Here is a 13,829-nt window from a genome sequence, read left to right as displayed (position 1 = left end):
GGGCTCGGGCTCGGGCTCGGGCTCGGGCTCGGGCTCGGGCTCGTGCAGGGAGGGGAGGGGAAGGCAGGAGCGGAGGGGCGCGCACAATGGAAGACTCCCGGGTCTCCCCCGCCCCTGCGAGTCGAAGACCAAGTCCAAGCTGTCACCGAAGCCTTGGCCGCTCTCCACCCCAGCACCCCTTCCAGTTTTTCACTCTTCCCGCAAACACCTTGTTTGAGTCTCCTCGGCCCAGGGATCTTCCCGGTTGGTTTGCCGCTGTCCTGCCACGCCTTCCTCTAATTCCTCCCATGTACCAGTTTCACTTCCAACGCCTGACCCCACTTTTTCTCTTTTCCTTTGATTCTCCACTTAGCCTCTTTCTCACCCCCTTATCTCGGGGCAGGTAGAAGCGGCTGCAAAGAGGGAAAGGCTGGGCTTGCTAATACTTCGTCCCTCAGATAATTGCTGCAACGGGTTTCGTTCTTCTAAACAGACCCTTTTAATAACCTTTTTCTTTTCCAGCCTCTTGCTGCTTCTTCCAGAAGTGATTAAAAAGTCGAACAAAGGATTTGAAGCCGTGCTTCCATTGTGTTTTCGTTCTCAGCATATTTTTATTTTTGAAATTGCTTTACGGTTTAAATGACTGTCGTCAGTTTGGGGTACCACATCTTGGAAACACAAAAGTGGAATTATAAGACATGAGGTAGAGCTCCTCCCAGTAACAAGTTTTTGTCAAAGATCTCATCCACTAAGAGTACCTCGATTCCTCGTGTCAAGTCCTGTGGACGAACCAGAGGAGGAGAGGGGGAGGACTCTATTTTTAATAATTAAACTTACAGTCTAGTACACAAACTAACACCCAATGAATCAATTATTTCGTTTCATTTCTCCTTTCTTACGGTACCGCTTGCAGAGACAGTCAACAATTGCAAGTTTATTAGGAGTCCCTTGTGGCAATGCATCTCAAGCATTTTCCTGCCTTTTTTTGCAAAGTAGAAGTGGACAGGATTTATGGGACATTGCTTGAAGCAGTTAAAAACCTCAGTCCCTTTTGATAAGCAATTATTGTTATCATTTGTGTGTGTGTGCATTTGATATTCTTTGCCGTTGAAAGTACACTTGTTACATATGTATAAATATAGGCCTCCAATAGATCAGTGTTTGTTTTAATATACTTTTTTCTCCTTTAAGACCTTAATGTAAAATTTACATGTTAGGAAAATGCACATTGTTTATCTGGTGACTTTTGTGTGCTTTCTAATAGAACTTTAGGTGTTATTATTCCTCAGTTTAAGATGCACAGCTTTTTTTCAATAAGTGCGTTTCATCTTGGCTTAATACATTTTTTGGGGGGCGGGGAGCAGCAAGATATTAACCTGGTCCTTCAGCAAATCCCAGCTCCTTTCCATTGTTAAACACTTAGAGTTATTTATTTATTACAGTTAACTCGATGCAAGTGGTTGTGGGAAGTAAAATTTGAAAATGAAGCTGTTATTTCTTAAAAGACAGTGATATTTGTTAGCTATCCCTCTGGAGAAGATTCCCCCCCCCCATGACTTTCTTTTGGAACTGTCCTTTCTCAAAAGTTAATTGTTATTGTATAAAGCCCATTCTCAAATCTAATATTACCTAGCTGTTCTCCTGTATTCATTTGGTTTTAAGAGATGAATATCAGTTTTTAACAATGATTCTAAATAGTGTATATTTAATTTTCACCTAAATTATCAAATAAAACTAATCAGTTGGTTTGAAGGAATTCTGGGTTCTGTGTGACATTTATGTGCATATATTTGCCATTTCATTAGGAGTGGTTGCTGACTTGAACTCATGACCGGAAGTGACATTTATGGTCATCGGGATTTCATAATACCCAAAGAGAGGAATTTGATTAATAAAACAGGAAGGCTTGTAAGTTAGAAGTAGAAGGTGGATAGCAGTAGAAAAAAAAAACATGAAGTTTTGGAGTGTCCTCTGTGAGACTGCACTAGGTTTCCCTAAATGTTCTTCTAAATAAGGAAGAACTGTGAAGAGTTGTATAGTGTATTGCTCAGAACTCTTTAGTTGCGCATTGCAGAAACCCAGTTCCAACTGATTGAAGCTACACACAAAACAAGAATTTATGGACTCAGGTAACTGTTAACTCTAAGAGTGGGATGACTTCCAGCATGGCTGTATCTGCTTTAGGCACTGGTTGTTAAAGTGTGGTCTAGAGGCCTCTGGGTTCCCTGAGACCCTTTTGAGTCTGTGAGGTCAAAACTGTTCTTATAATAATTCTAAGACGTTGTTTGCCTTTTCCTCTTATTCTCCAGCAAGTGTACAGTAGACTTTTCCAGAGTCTGTATGACATGTATCGTAACAAATTGAATGCAGAAGCAGATGGAGGAGAACAGTTGTCTTTATTATAATTTTTTAAGATTTTATTTATTTGTCAGGGAGAGAGAGAGCACAAGCAGGGGGAGTGGCAAGCAGGCTCCCTGCTGAGTAAGGAGCCCAATGTGGGACTTGATCCCAAGACCCTGGGATCAGGACCTGGTTCGAAGGCAGGTGCTTAACCAACTGAGCCACCCAGGCATCCCAAAACAGTTGTCTTTTATTAAGCCAGACATTAAAGAGATTTGCAAATAGGTATAATAATGCCTTTCTTCTCAGTATTTTTTTAAAAAGTTATTTTTCATAAAATACTTTAGCCATGTTAGCGTACAGTGAGTTTATTGTATTTAAGTGAATTGGTAAATATTTTAAAATTAAAGGAAAAATTTCATAAGTAAAAGAATCACAAAAGCTCTGCTTACCTTACTTTTCTGGAATGTGTCCATGAATTAGGAATTAAGCACAAAAGCGTCTCTGAGCAGTGAGAGGAGAAATTACAAAGTCTGTATGTTAAAGTTCACTCATGAGAAGCTTCTCAAGCTTTTCTTCAGAGTATATTGAATCTGTACTTTAAAATTATTTGTAACCCCAACGAGCATGAATACTTTCCAAGTTCACCGCATATCAAACAAAAGCAGTAAATTAAATGGGACACAGATTTAAAAATATCTGGCATCAGAGACTGGTCCACTAATAGTTGAATGAAATAATAATTAAATGCATGGGTCATTCAAGGGAGAATGACCATTAGAAACGTTTTACAACAACAAAAGTATAACAGAGTCATGGATAACAATTTTCAAATGAATCTTTGAATTAAACAGGATACTTCAAGTGAATATCAGGTTATCAACTGATTGCTGCAGGCAACATCCTTGGAAATCTGTGTTCATTCTTATTTAAGTTAAGGATACATGTTTTTTTGAGTACTTAGTACTGAGCAATGTACTGAGAATTTTACGAGCTCTAATTCTTTCAAAAGTCCTGTGAGGTGGTTATTATTTTTGATTTACAGATGAGGAAACTGGGATTTAGGGAGGGTAAGCAGCTTTAGCAATAGTAAGTAAAAAACAGCCAGGATTCAAAATCTGGTCTTTCTGATTACAAAATACATAATTTTAACTTCTTTTACTGTCTGAGGACATTTGAGTCTTGGAAAAAATAAGTTTCCTTGCATAAATAAGTATGAGGACTGTAATTATAAGAATATTTATTTATTGCAGGAGTTTTAGAGCCTTTTGCTCTTGTACATTGTGCCTCTTCAGGAGAGTAGCTGAGCATGCAGTGTTATTCACACTTAACTTGAGTTTGAAACTCTTCCCTCCCCCCAGTTTCATCTTGAGGATCTAGTGTCCCATGATGATACAACTTATTGTTTCAGTAGGCTCAGGTGATGTCTGCATATTTTGCATTATAAGTGTAATGAACCATGACTGAAGTTCAAAATCAGAATCTGCAATTAATCATAAAACTACATTATTTGCGTAGATGTTAGCTGAAGCCATTGGAATGAATGGAATTACCCACAGAAGGTATAGAGTGAGAAAAGTCTTGAATCACATTTAATTTCAGAGTAGGGAGGAAGAGACATTGGTAGGCAGATAGGCAAATTAGGAAAGAGAGGTTTGGGAAGCAAGGGAGGAGAGTGAAAAGCAATGTAGATTAGAGTTAAAATAGTATGAGAGTGTTGAATTTGGCAATTAGGAGGTCATTTTTACCACTGGTTTTAGTAAGAACAAAAGCCAGATTTCAAGAGGCTGAATGAAACAAGGAAAATGAGATATAAAAAAGATTTCTGAAGCAAGTTGGAGTAGGAAATAAGGTAGACAGGAATTTCTTTCATTAGACTCTAAGTGACTTAAATCAGGTTAGTAGGGAGTGGGAAAGGGGTGAGTGGAGAGAGAAAGATATTAAATAGAAGATAATTGATAGGGTGAGGTTTCAGAAGAAATGGGGGAGATTGAAATCAAAAGATAGTTTCTTGAGATGTGCAGAAAGGAGGGAAGATAGCTAAAGATATAGATAAATTTTGAGAAGTTAAGGATATTGCAGTCATGGCTTCTACATGAAGTAAGGAAATCATCTTTGGAAAAAGGACTTTCAGGTGGTATTGGGAGCTCAAAATGGACTAGGTGGTCAATTAGGCATGAATAAAAGAATTGTTAAGTAATTTTGAAAGTCATTAAAACAAGTACAAGTTTTGTAGTAGTAGTAGTAGTAGTAGTAGTAGTAGTAGTAGTAGTTGCAGTTACTATTATGTGACTTTCTTCAGCAGTGCTAAGCAGTCTAGCAGCAAGAATTTGGAAAAAAATGAGTTTAGTTTTATTTAAGGTTAAAGGGTAGGACAAGATATGGGGCAAAAAATGGGTTCAGTGTGAGTGAGGAAATGAAAGGGTCAAAGAACTCTGGGTTGTAGAATGAGAAGCTCACTTTTGAGAACTTGGGAAGTGCAGTACTATTCCTTAAATCCGTTGACAAATGTATGTTGCTGAAATGGGGATGTGTAGAAGTAGTTTGTTGGAGTAAATTAAGGTGAGTCTATTGAGTGAGTTGACTTATGGAAGTTTTAGAGCTTCACAATGATGGTAAATTTTAGAGATAGAGAAGAAGACTATGAATCAAGTATCAGAGAATTCTAGGAATGTTGGAGAGGGTATTGGGTCACTACATGGCAATCACAAATATAGGTGAAGTAAAATATCCAACTTAACGGGAATTTTATTGTTTTTATTTTTTATTTTATTTTTTTAAAGATTTTATTTATTTATTTGAGAGAGAGAGACAGGCAGTGAGAGAGGGAACACAAGCAGGGGGAGTGGGAGAGGAAGAAGCAGGCTCCTAGTGGAGGAGCCTGATGTGGGGCTTGATCCCAGAATGCCAGGATCACGCCCTGAGCCGAAGGCAGACGCTTAACGACTGCGCCACCCAGGCGCCCCTTAATGGGAATTTTAAAGAAGGAATTATGCAATAAAGATAAAATATTAATTGGAAGTGGTAGTGGGAGGAGGAGATTGTTAATTTCTACTCCTGATTTTATAAGTGAGAGAAGAATCTTGAGAGAACCTTAAAAAATAGTGTAGTCAATAAAAAGCTAGGATTCAGCTAAACTAAGGTGGAGGAAATGTTCCAAAAAAGATTCAGAATTTAAGAACATTGTACTGACTCTGGAAAGGAATTTAGTGGGCAAGGGAAGAGATGGAGAAGAATGTGGATGAAGGGGTAGAGTTGAATTACATAAAACATGGGAGACTAGCAAGATAATAGGCTGTGGGGATTGGCATCTAGGGTGGTGAATGGGATTCCCACGTCTGATGATGGAAGACAGAGAATTGGAAAGTAGATTAGAGAGACCTGGTAGCACAGGGAATGGTTATGGATAGGATTGAGTAGCTTTAAAGATCCAGATTGGAACTTCATTATTATGGTGCTGTCTCTAAACTGCTTTCCAGGTGGATAAACTCTAATAAGAGTCTTTAATAATTTAGGGGTGCCTGGGTGGTGCACTCGTTAAGCATCTGCGTTCGGCTCAGGGCACGTTTCCTGTGTTACAGGATCGAGCCCCACATCAGGCTCCACTGCTATGAGCCTGCTTCTTCCTCTCCTACTCCCCCTGCTTGTGTTCTCTCTCTCGCTGGCTGTCTCTATCTCTGTCAAATAAATAAATAAAATCTTTAAAAAAAAAGAGTCTTTAATAATTTAGAAGGCTGGCTAATACCGGCTGCTTTATCCTACTTTGTATATACTTAAAATGATAACTCACCTCTTGAGTGCACCTGGCACTGTACTGTCCTTTTATCCATTTCTATCTAAAATTTGCTCATTATCTAAAACTTCAAAGCTCAGTTCAGTTGTGCCTTTCCAAGAACTATCTCCTAATTAACTCAGATTTAAAACAAATCATATCTATTTCAGAACTTCCATGGGTCTTAGTACTTCTTACATGATATTTATATCAGACTCTGACAAGGGAATGTCTTATTAATCGTATATCCCCATAGCATCCAGCATACCTGGAATATACTGGTTAAGCAAGCTACCTCTGGTAATATTAGACCAGTGATGAAATCAGCATGGTGACTTTGGGAAAGTTATTTGGATTCTCCCAGCCTAAATTCTTCATCTGTAATATGGTGATAATACTATTACTGATCTCATAAGGCTTTTGTAAAGACTAAATAAAAATAATTTGTGTACTTAGCCTACTGGCTGACAGTGGTAATCATCATTATCTTAAATAAATGTTTTTGGAGTAAATGAATGATTTCACAAGTTACTTGGGAAAAAGTCACATTTTTCAGCTGTTTGACTCATGTATTTAGAATGAGAATAATTAGATTTTCCTGTGTGCTAATCCTAATATACTGAGGTCTCTTAAAGAGTAATATTTCAGTATAAACTATTAAAATAATAGTTATCATGTATTTTGTACTAACTATGCCAGACATAATGCTAAATAAAATAGGCTATCTCAATTTAATCTTAATTGAAAAGCTGGGTATTCTTCCTTGTTTTAGAGTCTCAGAAGTCACAAGTAAGCCAGGGTAAAAATTTAGGTTGTCAAGCTTTATTTTTTTATTTTTAATTAAAAAAAAAAAGACTTTATTTATTTATTTGACAGAGAGAGAGACAGCCAGTGAGAGAGGGAACAGAAGCAGGGGGAGTGGGAGAGGAAGAAGCAGGCTCACAGCAGAGGAGCCTGATGTGGGGCTCGATCCCAGAATGCCAGGATCACGCCCTGAGCCGAAGGCAGACACTTAACCGGTGTGCCACCCAGGTGCCCCAAGGGAAATATGCATTTTTAACTCATGAGTCAGTTGGGAGTATTAATCTATAAATTACAATTTAGGCAACTGATAATTTTTAAAACATGCATATTTTATTAAATTTAAGATGCACTAGAAAGTGAATATAAGGTAAGGGCTTTCTTAACATTTATTTAAAAATTTTTATTTTTCGTAGTCTAAGGAATGCTACTTTATTGAAAATTGATCAGATTTATCAAAAGCTTAAGTACAGAGGTTAAATAATTTTTATATCAGTGTTTCCGTCAGGAAATACATATATAGGCATGTCTTGTTTTATTATGCTTTGCTTTATTGTGTTTTGCAGATAATGTGTTTTTTACAAATTGAAACTTCATGGCACAGTTTTTCCAACAGCATTTGCTTGCTTCATGTCTCTGTCACATTTTGGTAGTTCTTGGAATATTTCAGACTTTTATCATTATATTTGTTGTGGTGATTGGTGATCAGTGATCTTTGATGTTACTTTTGCAAATTGTTTTACGGCACCACGAACCACAGCAATATAAGACACCAAACTTAATAAATGTGTGTGTTCTGATTGCTCTACTGACTGTTCCGTGTCTCTCTTCTTCTCCTTGGGCCCCCAATTCCCTGAGACATGCTGAAAGGTCAGATGATGGGTAGCATTTTTTAGCAATTAGACATTTTTAATTAAGGTATGTATATGGTTATTTTAGATATAGTGCTGTTGCACACTTAATAGACTTCAGTAGAGTGTAAACATAACTTTTATATGCACTAGGAAACCAAAAAATTCATTTGACTCACTTTATTGTAATATTTACTTTATTGTGGTATCTCTGATGTATATCTGTAGTGAAATTACTGCTATGTATTATGAACTTAGGGAAATTATTTCAGCTTTATACATTTTTGAATAAGGTATAGTCCATTTGTTATAATTGTTGTTTTTAAAGCTTTGTTTTGTTTTTAAGTTGAAGTATGACAGCAGGGTAAACATATCTTTAGTATGGTTTGATGACTTTTTGTACTTGTATAAAAATACAGTTGTGTAACAATGACCTAAATCTAGATATAGAACATTTCCAGCATCTCAGTATCCTGTTCTAGTCAGTATTCCTTCTCTCCTCAGGTACCCCCAGTTGAAGGCTTTTGCCCATTTGAAGATTGGGTTGTCTTGCCATTGCTTTGTAGTCCTTTATATATTCTGGTCTGAGTCCTTTGACAGATGTATGTATTGTACAGTATTATTAACTGTCACGATGCTGTATGTAGATAAATAATAATCTTCCAGTCTATGGCTTGCCTTCTTACTCTGTTAATGATGACGTTTGATGAATTTTAATGAAGTTGAGTTTATTAATTTTTTCCTTTATGGTTAGTACTAATTGTGTCTTGTTTGAGAAATTTTTGCCTACCCTAAGGTCATGAAGTTATTCCCCTTTTTATTCTAGAAGCTTTATTTGTTTTATCTTTGACATTTAAATCTATTATCCATTTAAAATTAACTTTTGTTTATAGTGTGAGATAGAGGTCAAGCTTTATTTATTTTTCCTTTAGGTTATCAGATTACTTCAGCATTACCTACTGTAAAGATCATCTCTTTCTTACCTAAGTGTAGTGATATCTTTTTATAAATAAGTGACTACATATGTGTGGATTTCTACTATTAATTTTGATTATGAAATCTGTGATATATTCCAGTAAATTTATAAGTTCCTGAAAAGCTTAGACTGTGTTTAATTTGTTTATTATACCATCTCCACTGCTTAACATGCCAGGCACTTGATAGACATTCAGTAATTATTTGCTGATTAAATGAAAGAATCATAAAGGAAAAATCCACAGGAAGTCTGAAAAATGTTGGTGAGGAGAAAAACTATTCCTAGTTGCAGAGATGCCTGAATATGTAGTAGAACTGGAAGTGTTTTTGTAGAATATTCCAAACATACCTCTCACGTTTTGCTTCACCCCCCTCCCCCCAACCTCCCCTTTTATAAAAGTTTATCTGGTCATATGGTTCAACCGGCATTTATTGAACACCTATTGGACTATTGCCAGGGAATATCTTATTTAGTTCTTTTTTTTTTTTTTTTTTTTAAAGATTCTATTTATTTATTCGACAGAGATAGAGACAGCCAGCGAGAGAGGCAACACAAGCAGGGGTAGTGGGAGAGGAAGAAGCAGGCTCATAGCGGAGGAGCCTGATGTGGGGCTTGATCCCATAACGCCGGGATCATGCCCTGAGCCGAAGGCAGACGCTTAACCGCTGTGCCACCCAGGTGCCCCAGGGAATATCTTATTTAGTTCTTAGAACCAAGTTTTCTTCTTTTTTTCTATTGTCATCATACGTATGTTATTTAATGAAGGCATTTTGTTTGAATTTGCTATTCTTCTGATTATTTTTTGACCTTTATGTTTAGTCTGTTAGGTTCTGTAAAATGTATCAATGTAAATTCTAACTCTAGCAAGTTAATTTAAAACAAAGGATGGCTGTGAACGGATTTATTTTACCACATTGTTTATTTCATTTAGATGTTAAATGATGATTTTTATCATGTCTTTGTAGAAATTGTCACAGACGTAAAAAGGAAAAAGTCTTCATCTTCTGAGTTACATAAGGTATGCGTTAGTTTTGCTTTTAATCTATTCATTATCTTTAGAGTTGCCAATGTTGAACATATTTTATTTGTCTTTTTAATAAAAGTTTAAAGAAAATATTATAAAACCTTAACTAATTAGTGTTTTTCAGGGAATGGTATATTCTAATTAATTCAAAGGTTAACCAAGAAACACTTTCTGGGACCTGCCTTGTTTAAATCATTATAAGATATATCAGTATACTTTCTAGGCCTTATTTTAGATTTTATATAAAACATAACCCAGCATTTCTTTGATAACTGAATATAGTAGCATACCTCAAGTTCATTCATTGTAATATTGTACATACTGAAAGGTTGTGCTCAAGTCATGTGCTGAAAATGACTATTTGAAATATTTTCTATTTAAATAAATAAATTAATTAATTTCTTTTGTGTAAGCCAAGAGTAGCAAAAGAAGCAAAATGAAGTTTCTACCTATGTAGGAAGTGTTTCAAAAATGTAATTTCTTTTTAGAAAGATAATCTTTTTTCCTCTAGAATTTTGTGATTTAAATACAGTAGTACCCTGATATACATTATAATAATTTATTAGAAACTTTTTTCTGAAGCATTCCAAATTATGCACTGAGGAGTTTTAATTTGGCACAAAGAACTTTAATTTGGTACATTTCATGGAACAAACTTGGAGAAGAAATCATAACGAGGGCTGTAGAGAGGGAATCAAGAGCACACAGACAAGACCTAACACAGAACGTGGCCTTAGGTACTCTTCTGCTTTGGCTTACTTCACATATGTGGGTATGATTTCTTTTAAAATTGTGGATTTGGCTTAAGTGACATAAATGAGGGGGGTAAAAATAAATTCTTACATTGCTGCCATACCCAGTTTTAAATGTGTCTGTATTGACTGCTACTACTTTTGTGTTTAATACCTCCAGTGAAGTGAAATGCTCTGTTTTCGGTTGCTGCTTCATGCAGTTGGAAGTCCACCATTAGAAACTCATAATATTGAGTAAATACATTTCTCTTTCTTATTTTTAGATGTGCAACAGTATTGTTTAAACTTTTTCTTTAAAAACAAATTTTTTTTAAAAGATTTTATTTATTTATATGCCAGAGAGAGCAAGTGAGTGAGTGCACAAGCAGGGGGAGTGGCAGGCAGAGGGAGAAGCAGGCTCCCCGCTGAGCAAGGAGCCCAACGAGGGGCTCCATCCCAGGACCTTGGGATCATGACCTGAGCCGAAGGCAGACACTTAACAGACTGAGCCATCCAGGTGTCCCTTAACTTTTTATTTTCAAGTAACTTTAGATTTATAGAAGATTTACAGAAATTTGAATAGAGTTTGCATCTACCCTTCACTCAGCTTCCCCTAATGTTAATATCTTATATAACCACAGTGCAATGACCAAAATTTAAGAAATTAACAATTGTACAATACTTTAAACTATGTTATTTGGATTTCTTTAGTTTTTGTTTTTTTTTTTAAACTAATGTCATTTTTCGATTCCAGGATCCCACATTGCATTTAGGTGTCATGTCTCCTTGATTTCCTTCATTCTATGACCGTTCTTTAATCTTTGTTCTTTCTTGATCATGACATTTCTAGAGTACTATGATTTTGTCAGTATTTTGTTGAATATTCCTCAGTTTGAGTTTGTCTCAGGTTTCTCTCTCTCTTTTTTTTAAAAAATATTTTATTTTTAAGTAATCTCTATACCCATTGTGGGGCTTGAACTCACAACCCCGAGATCAAGAGTCGCATGCTCTTCCAACTGAGCAAGCCAGGTGCCCCTGTCTCAGGTTTCTTATGATTAGATTAAAGTTATGGCTTTTTGGGAAGAATATCACATGATATGCCCTTCTTACTATATCCTTTCAGGAATACACAATACACAATAATGATACATCTTATTACTGGTGATGTCAGTCTTGACTACCTGCTTGAGATGGCTTCTATCTGGTTATTCCATTGTAAAGTAACTCCTTCACTTTGTAATAAATAGATATCTTGGGAGAGACACTTTGAATCTATGCAAATATACTGTTTCTTAAACTTTCACCCACTGTTCTACCACCTAGCAGTGGTTCTGGCCTGCAACAGTCATGTATATGATATTCTATTGGTGATTTTCTATTTCCCTCATTCCCTCTACATTTATTAATTGAAGTTCTTCTGTAAGGGAAAGCTCCTCTTTTCTCCTTATTTATTTAATTACTTATTTTTATTAATATGAACTCAAGGGTATTTATTCTAGAATTAGAATTTATTATAGCATTATTGACTTTTTTGATTGAAATGAAATGTTTAGCTTAGGTATTGGAGATCTTTCAATTTGGATCCTGTGCTCTTTTATCTTTTTTTTTTTTTTTTGTACTTATTTCTGGTACTTCAAGATACTTTTCAAGGAGCCCTGGTTCTTTTATTGAAGAATAGTATTTAGAAACCCAGGTCTGGGTGCTAGGTGTGCTCATTGCTCGTGGAGTGTCATTGTTTCTAGGCTCTCACCAGACAAGACTAGAAAAATTTTTGTATACTAACCGATACACATGTACATATCTCTATATCTGTTTATCTGTACATATATGAAAAACCATGAGTTTAGTACTGATACTTTTTTTTTAAGAATTTATTTATTTATTTGACAGCACAAGTAGGCAGAGCAGCAGGCAGAGGGGGAGGGAGAAGCAGGCTCCTGGCTGAGCAGGGAGCCTAATGTGGGGCTCGATCCTCGAACCCTGGGATCATGACCTGAGCTGAAGGCAGACGCTTAACCAACTGAGCCACCCAGGTGCCCACTACTCATATTTGTGATTCCAGTCGCTTATTCTAGCTTTTACTCTTTTCTTATTTTTAACTTTTTTTCTATCTCATTATCTACCATAAATTTACTTTATTCAGCCATAATATGCACACGAAGTTATACTACTACATTTAAAAAATGTAGAATTTCTTAAAAAATTAGCATACTAAATTCTTGTTAGTGGTTTATATTATTGCCTTTTCTCTTAAGGCAGCTAGGGAAATAAATTACTGAGAGGATTAGAAATTTGGTGGGCATAGGGACAAGACACTGATACATTTTGAGTTAAAAATATTTCAAAAATATTTCTAAAGCGATACCAGTTTGTTGTAGAGAAATTAAAAAATTGAGTTGAGGAAAAAGGAGATCACCCAGACAGAACCAAAATTAATGATTGGATTTATCTTTCTAGTTTTTCTATCTGTATATCCATCTATAATAAACACATATTTAAATATTAAAAAATAGAAAACCACAGAATACTGTTTTATAATTTGCTTTTTCTACTTAACTATATATTGTGAACATCATTTTCTGAAATCAGATTTAAAGCATTGCTGAGTAGATATTTATTGAGTACTTAACATGTATTTGACACTGTACTAGGCATAACTACCAGGGGAACAGTGGCAAACGTTTTTATTTATTTATTTTATTTATTTATTTTTTTAAGATTTTATTTATTTATTTGACAGAGAGAGAGACAGCCAGCAAGAGAGGGAACACAATCAGGGGGAGTGGGAGAGGAAGAAGCAGGCTCCCAGTGGAGGAGCCTGATGTGGGGCTTGATCCCAGAACTCCGGGATCACGCCCTGAGGCGAAGGCAGACGCTTAACAACTAAGCCACCCAGGTGCCCCGGCAAATGTTTTTAATGACTACATTGTATTCAGTCATATGGGTGTATCACAGTTAATTTAACCAATATCCTATCATTGTTTTGAGGTGGTTTTTTGTTTTGTTTTGTTTTTTTTTTCTTTGTTTTTTTGTTTTGTTTTGAGTAAACTCTATATCCAATGTGGGACTCAAACTCATGACCCTGAGATCAAGAGTCATGTGCCCTAGTGACTGAGCCAACCATGTCATATACCCCTTGAGTTGTTTTCAATTTAAAAAAAATAGTAGGGACCCCTGAGTGGCTCAGGGTCAAGCCCCACGTCGGACTCTCCGCTCGGCAGGAGCCTGCTTTTCCCTCTCTCTGACACTGCCCCTGCTTGTGCTCTCTTTCTCTCTCTCTCTCTCACAAATAAATGAAATCTTAAAAACAAACAAACAAACAAACAAACAAACAAACAAAAAGAACAGTGCTGAA

General features: G+C 36.1%; 1 protein-coding gene across 2 annotated transcripts in view; it reads left to right on the top strand.

Moving 5' to 3' along the window:
- The window catches only part of SENP7 (SUMO specific peptidase 7), a 155,316-nt gene that overhangs the window by 802 nt on the left and 140,685 nt on the right, over positions 1-13,829 (top strand). For both annotated transcript variants that reach the window (XM_040621177.1, XM_040621178.1), the window contains one exon: positions 9,685-9,737. In XM_040621177.1, coding sequence (XP_040477111.1) covers positions 9,685-9,737 — 53 coding nt within the window. The remainder of the gene's footprint in view (positions 1-9,684; positions 9,738-13,829) is intronic.

Source organism: Ursus maritimus, unplaced genomic scaffold (genome assembly GCF_017311325.1).
Source record: "Ursus maritimus isolate PB19 unplaced genomic scaffold, ASM1731132v1 scaffold_4, whole genome shotgun sequence".
Lineage (NCBI taxonomy): Eukaryota > Metazoa > Chordata > Mammalia > Carnivora > Ursidae > Ursus > Ursus maritimus.
Note: the sequence above shows the minus strand (reverse complement) of the source record. Positions and strands in the feature narration are given on the sequence as shown.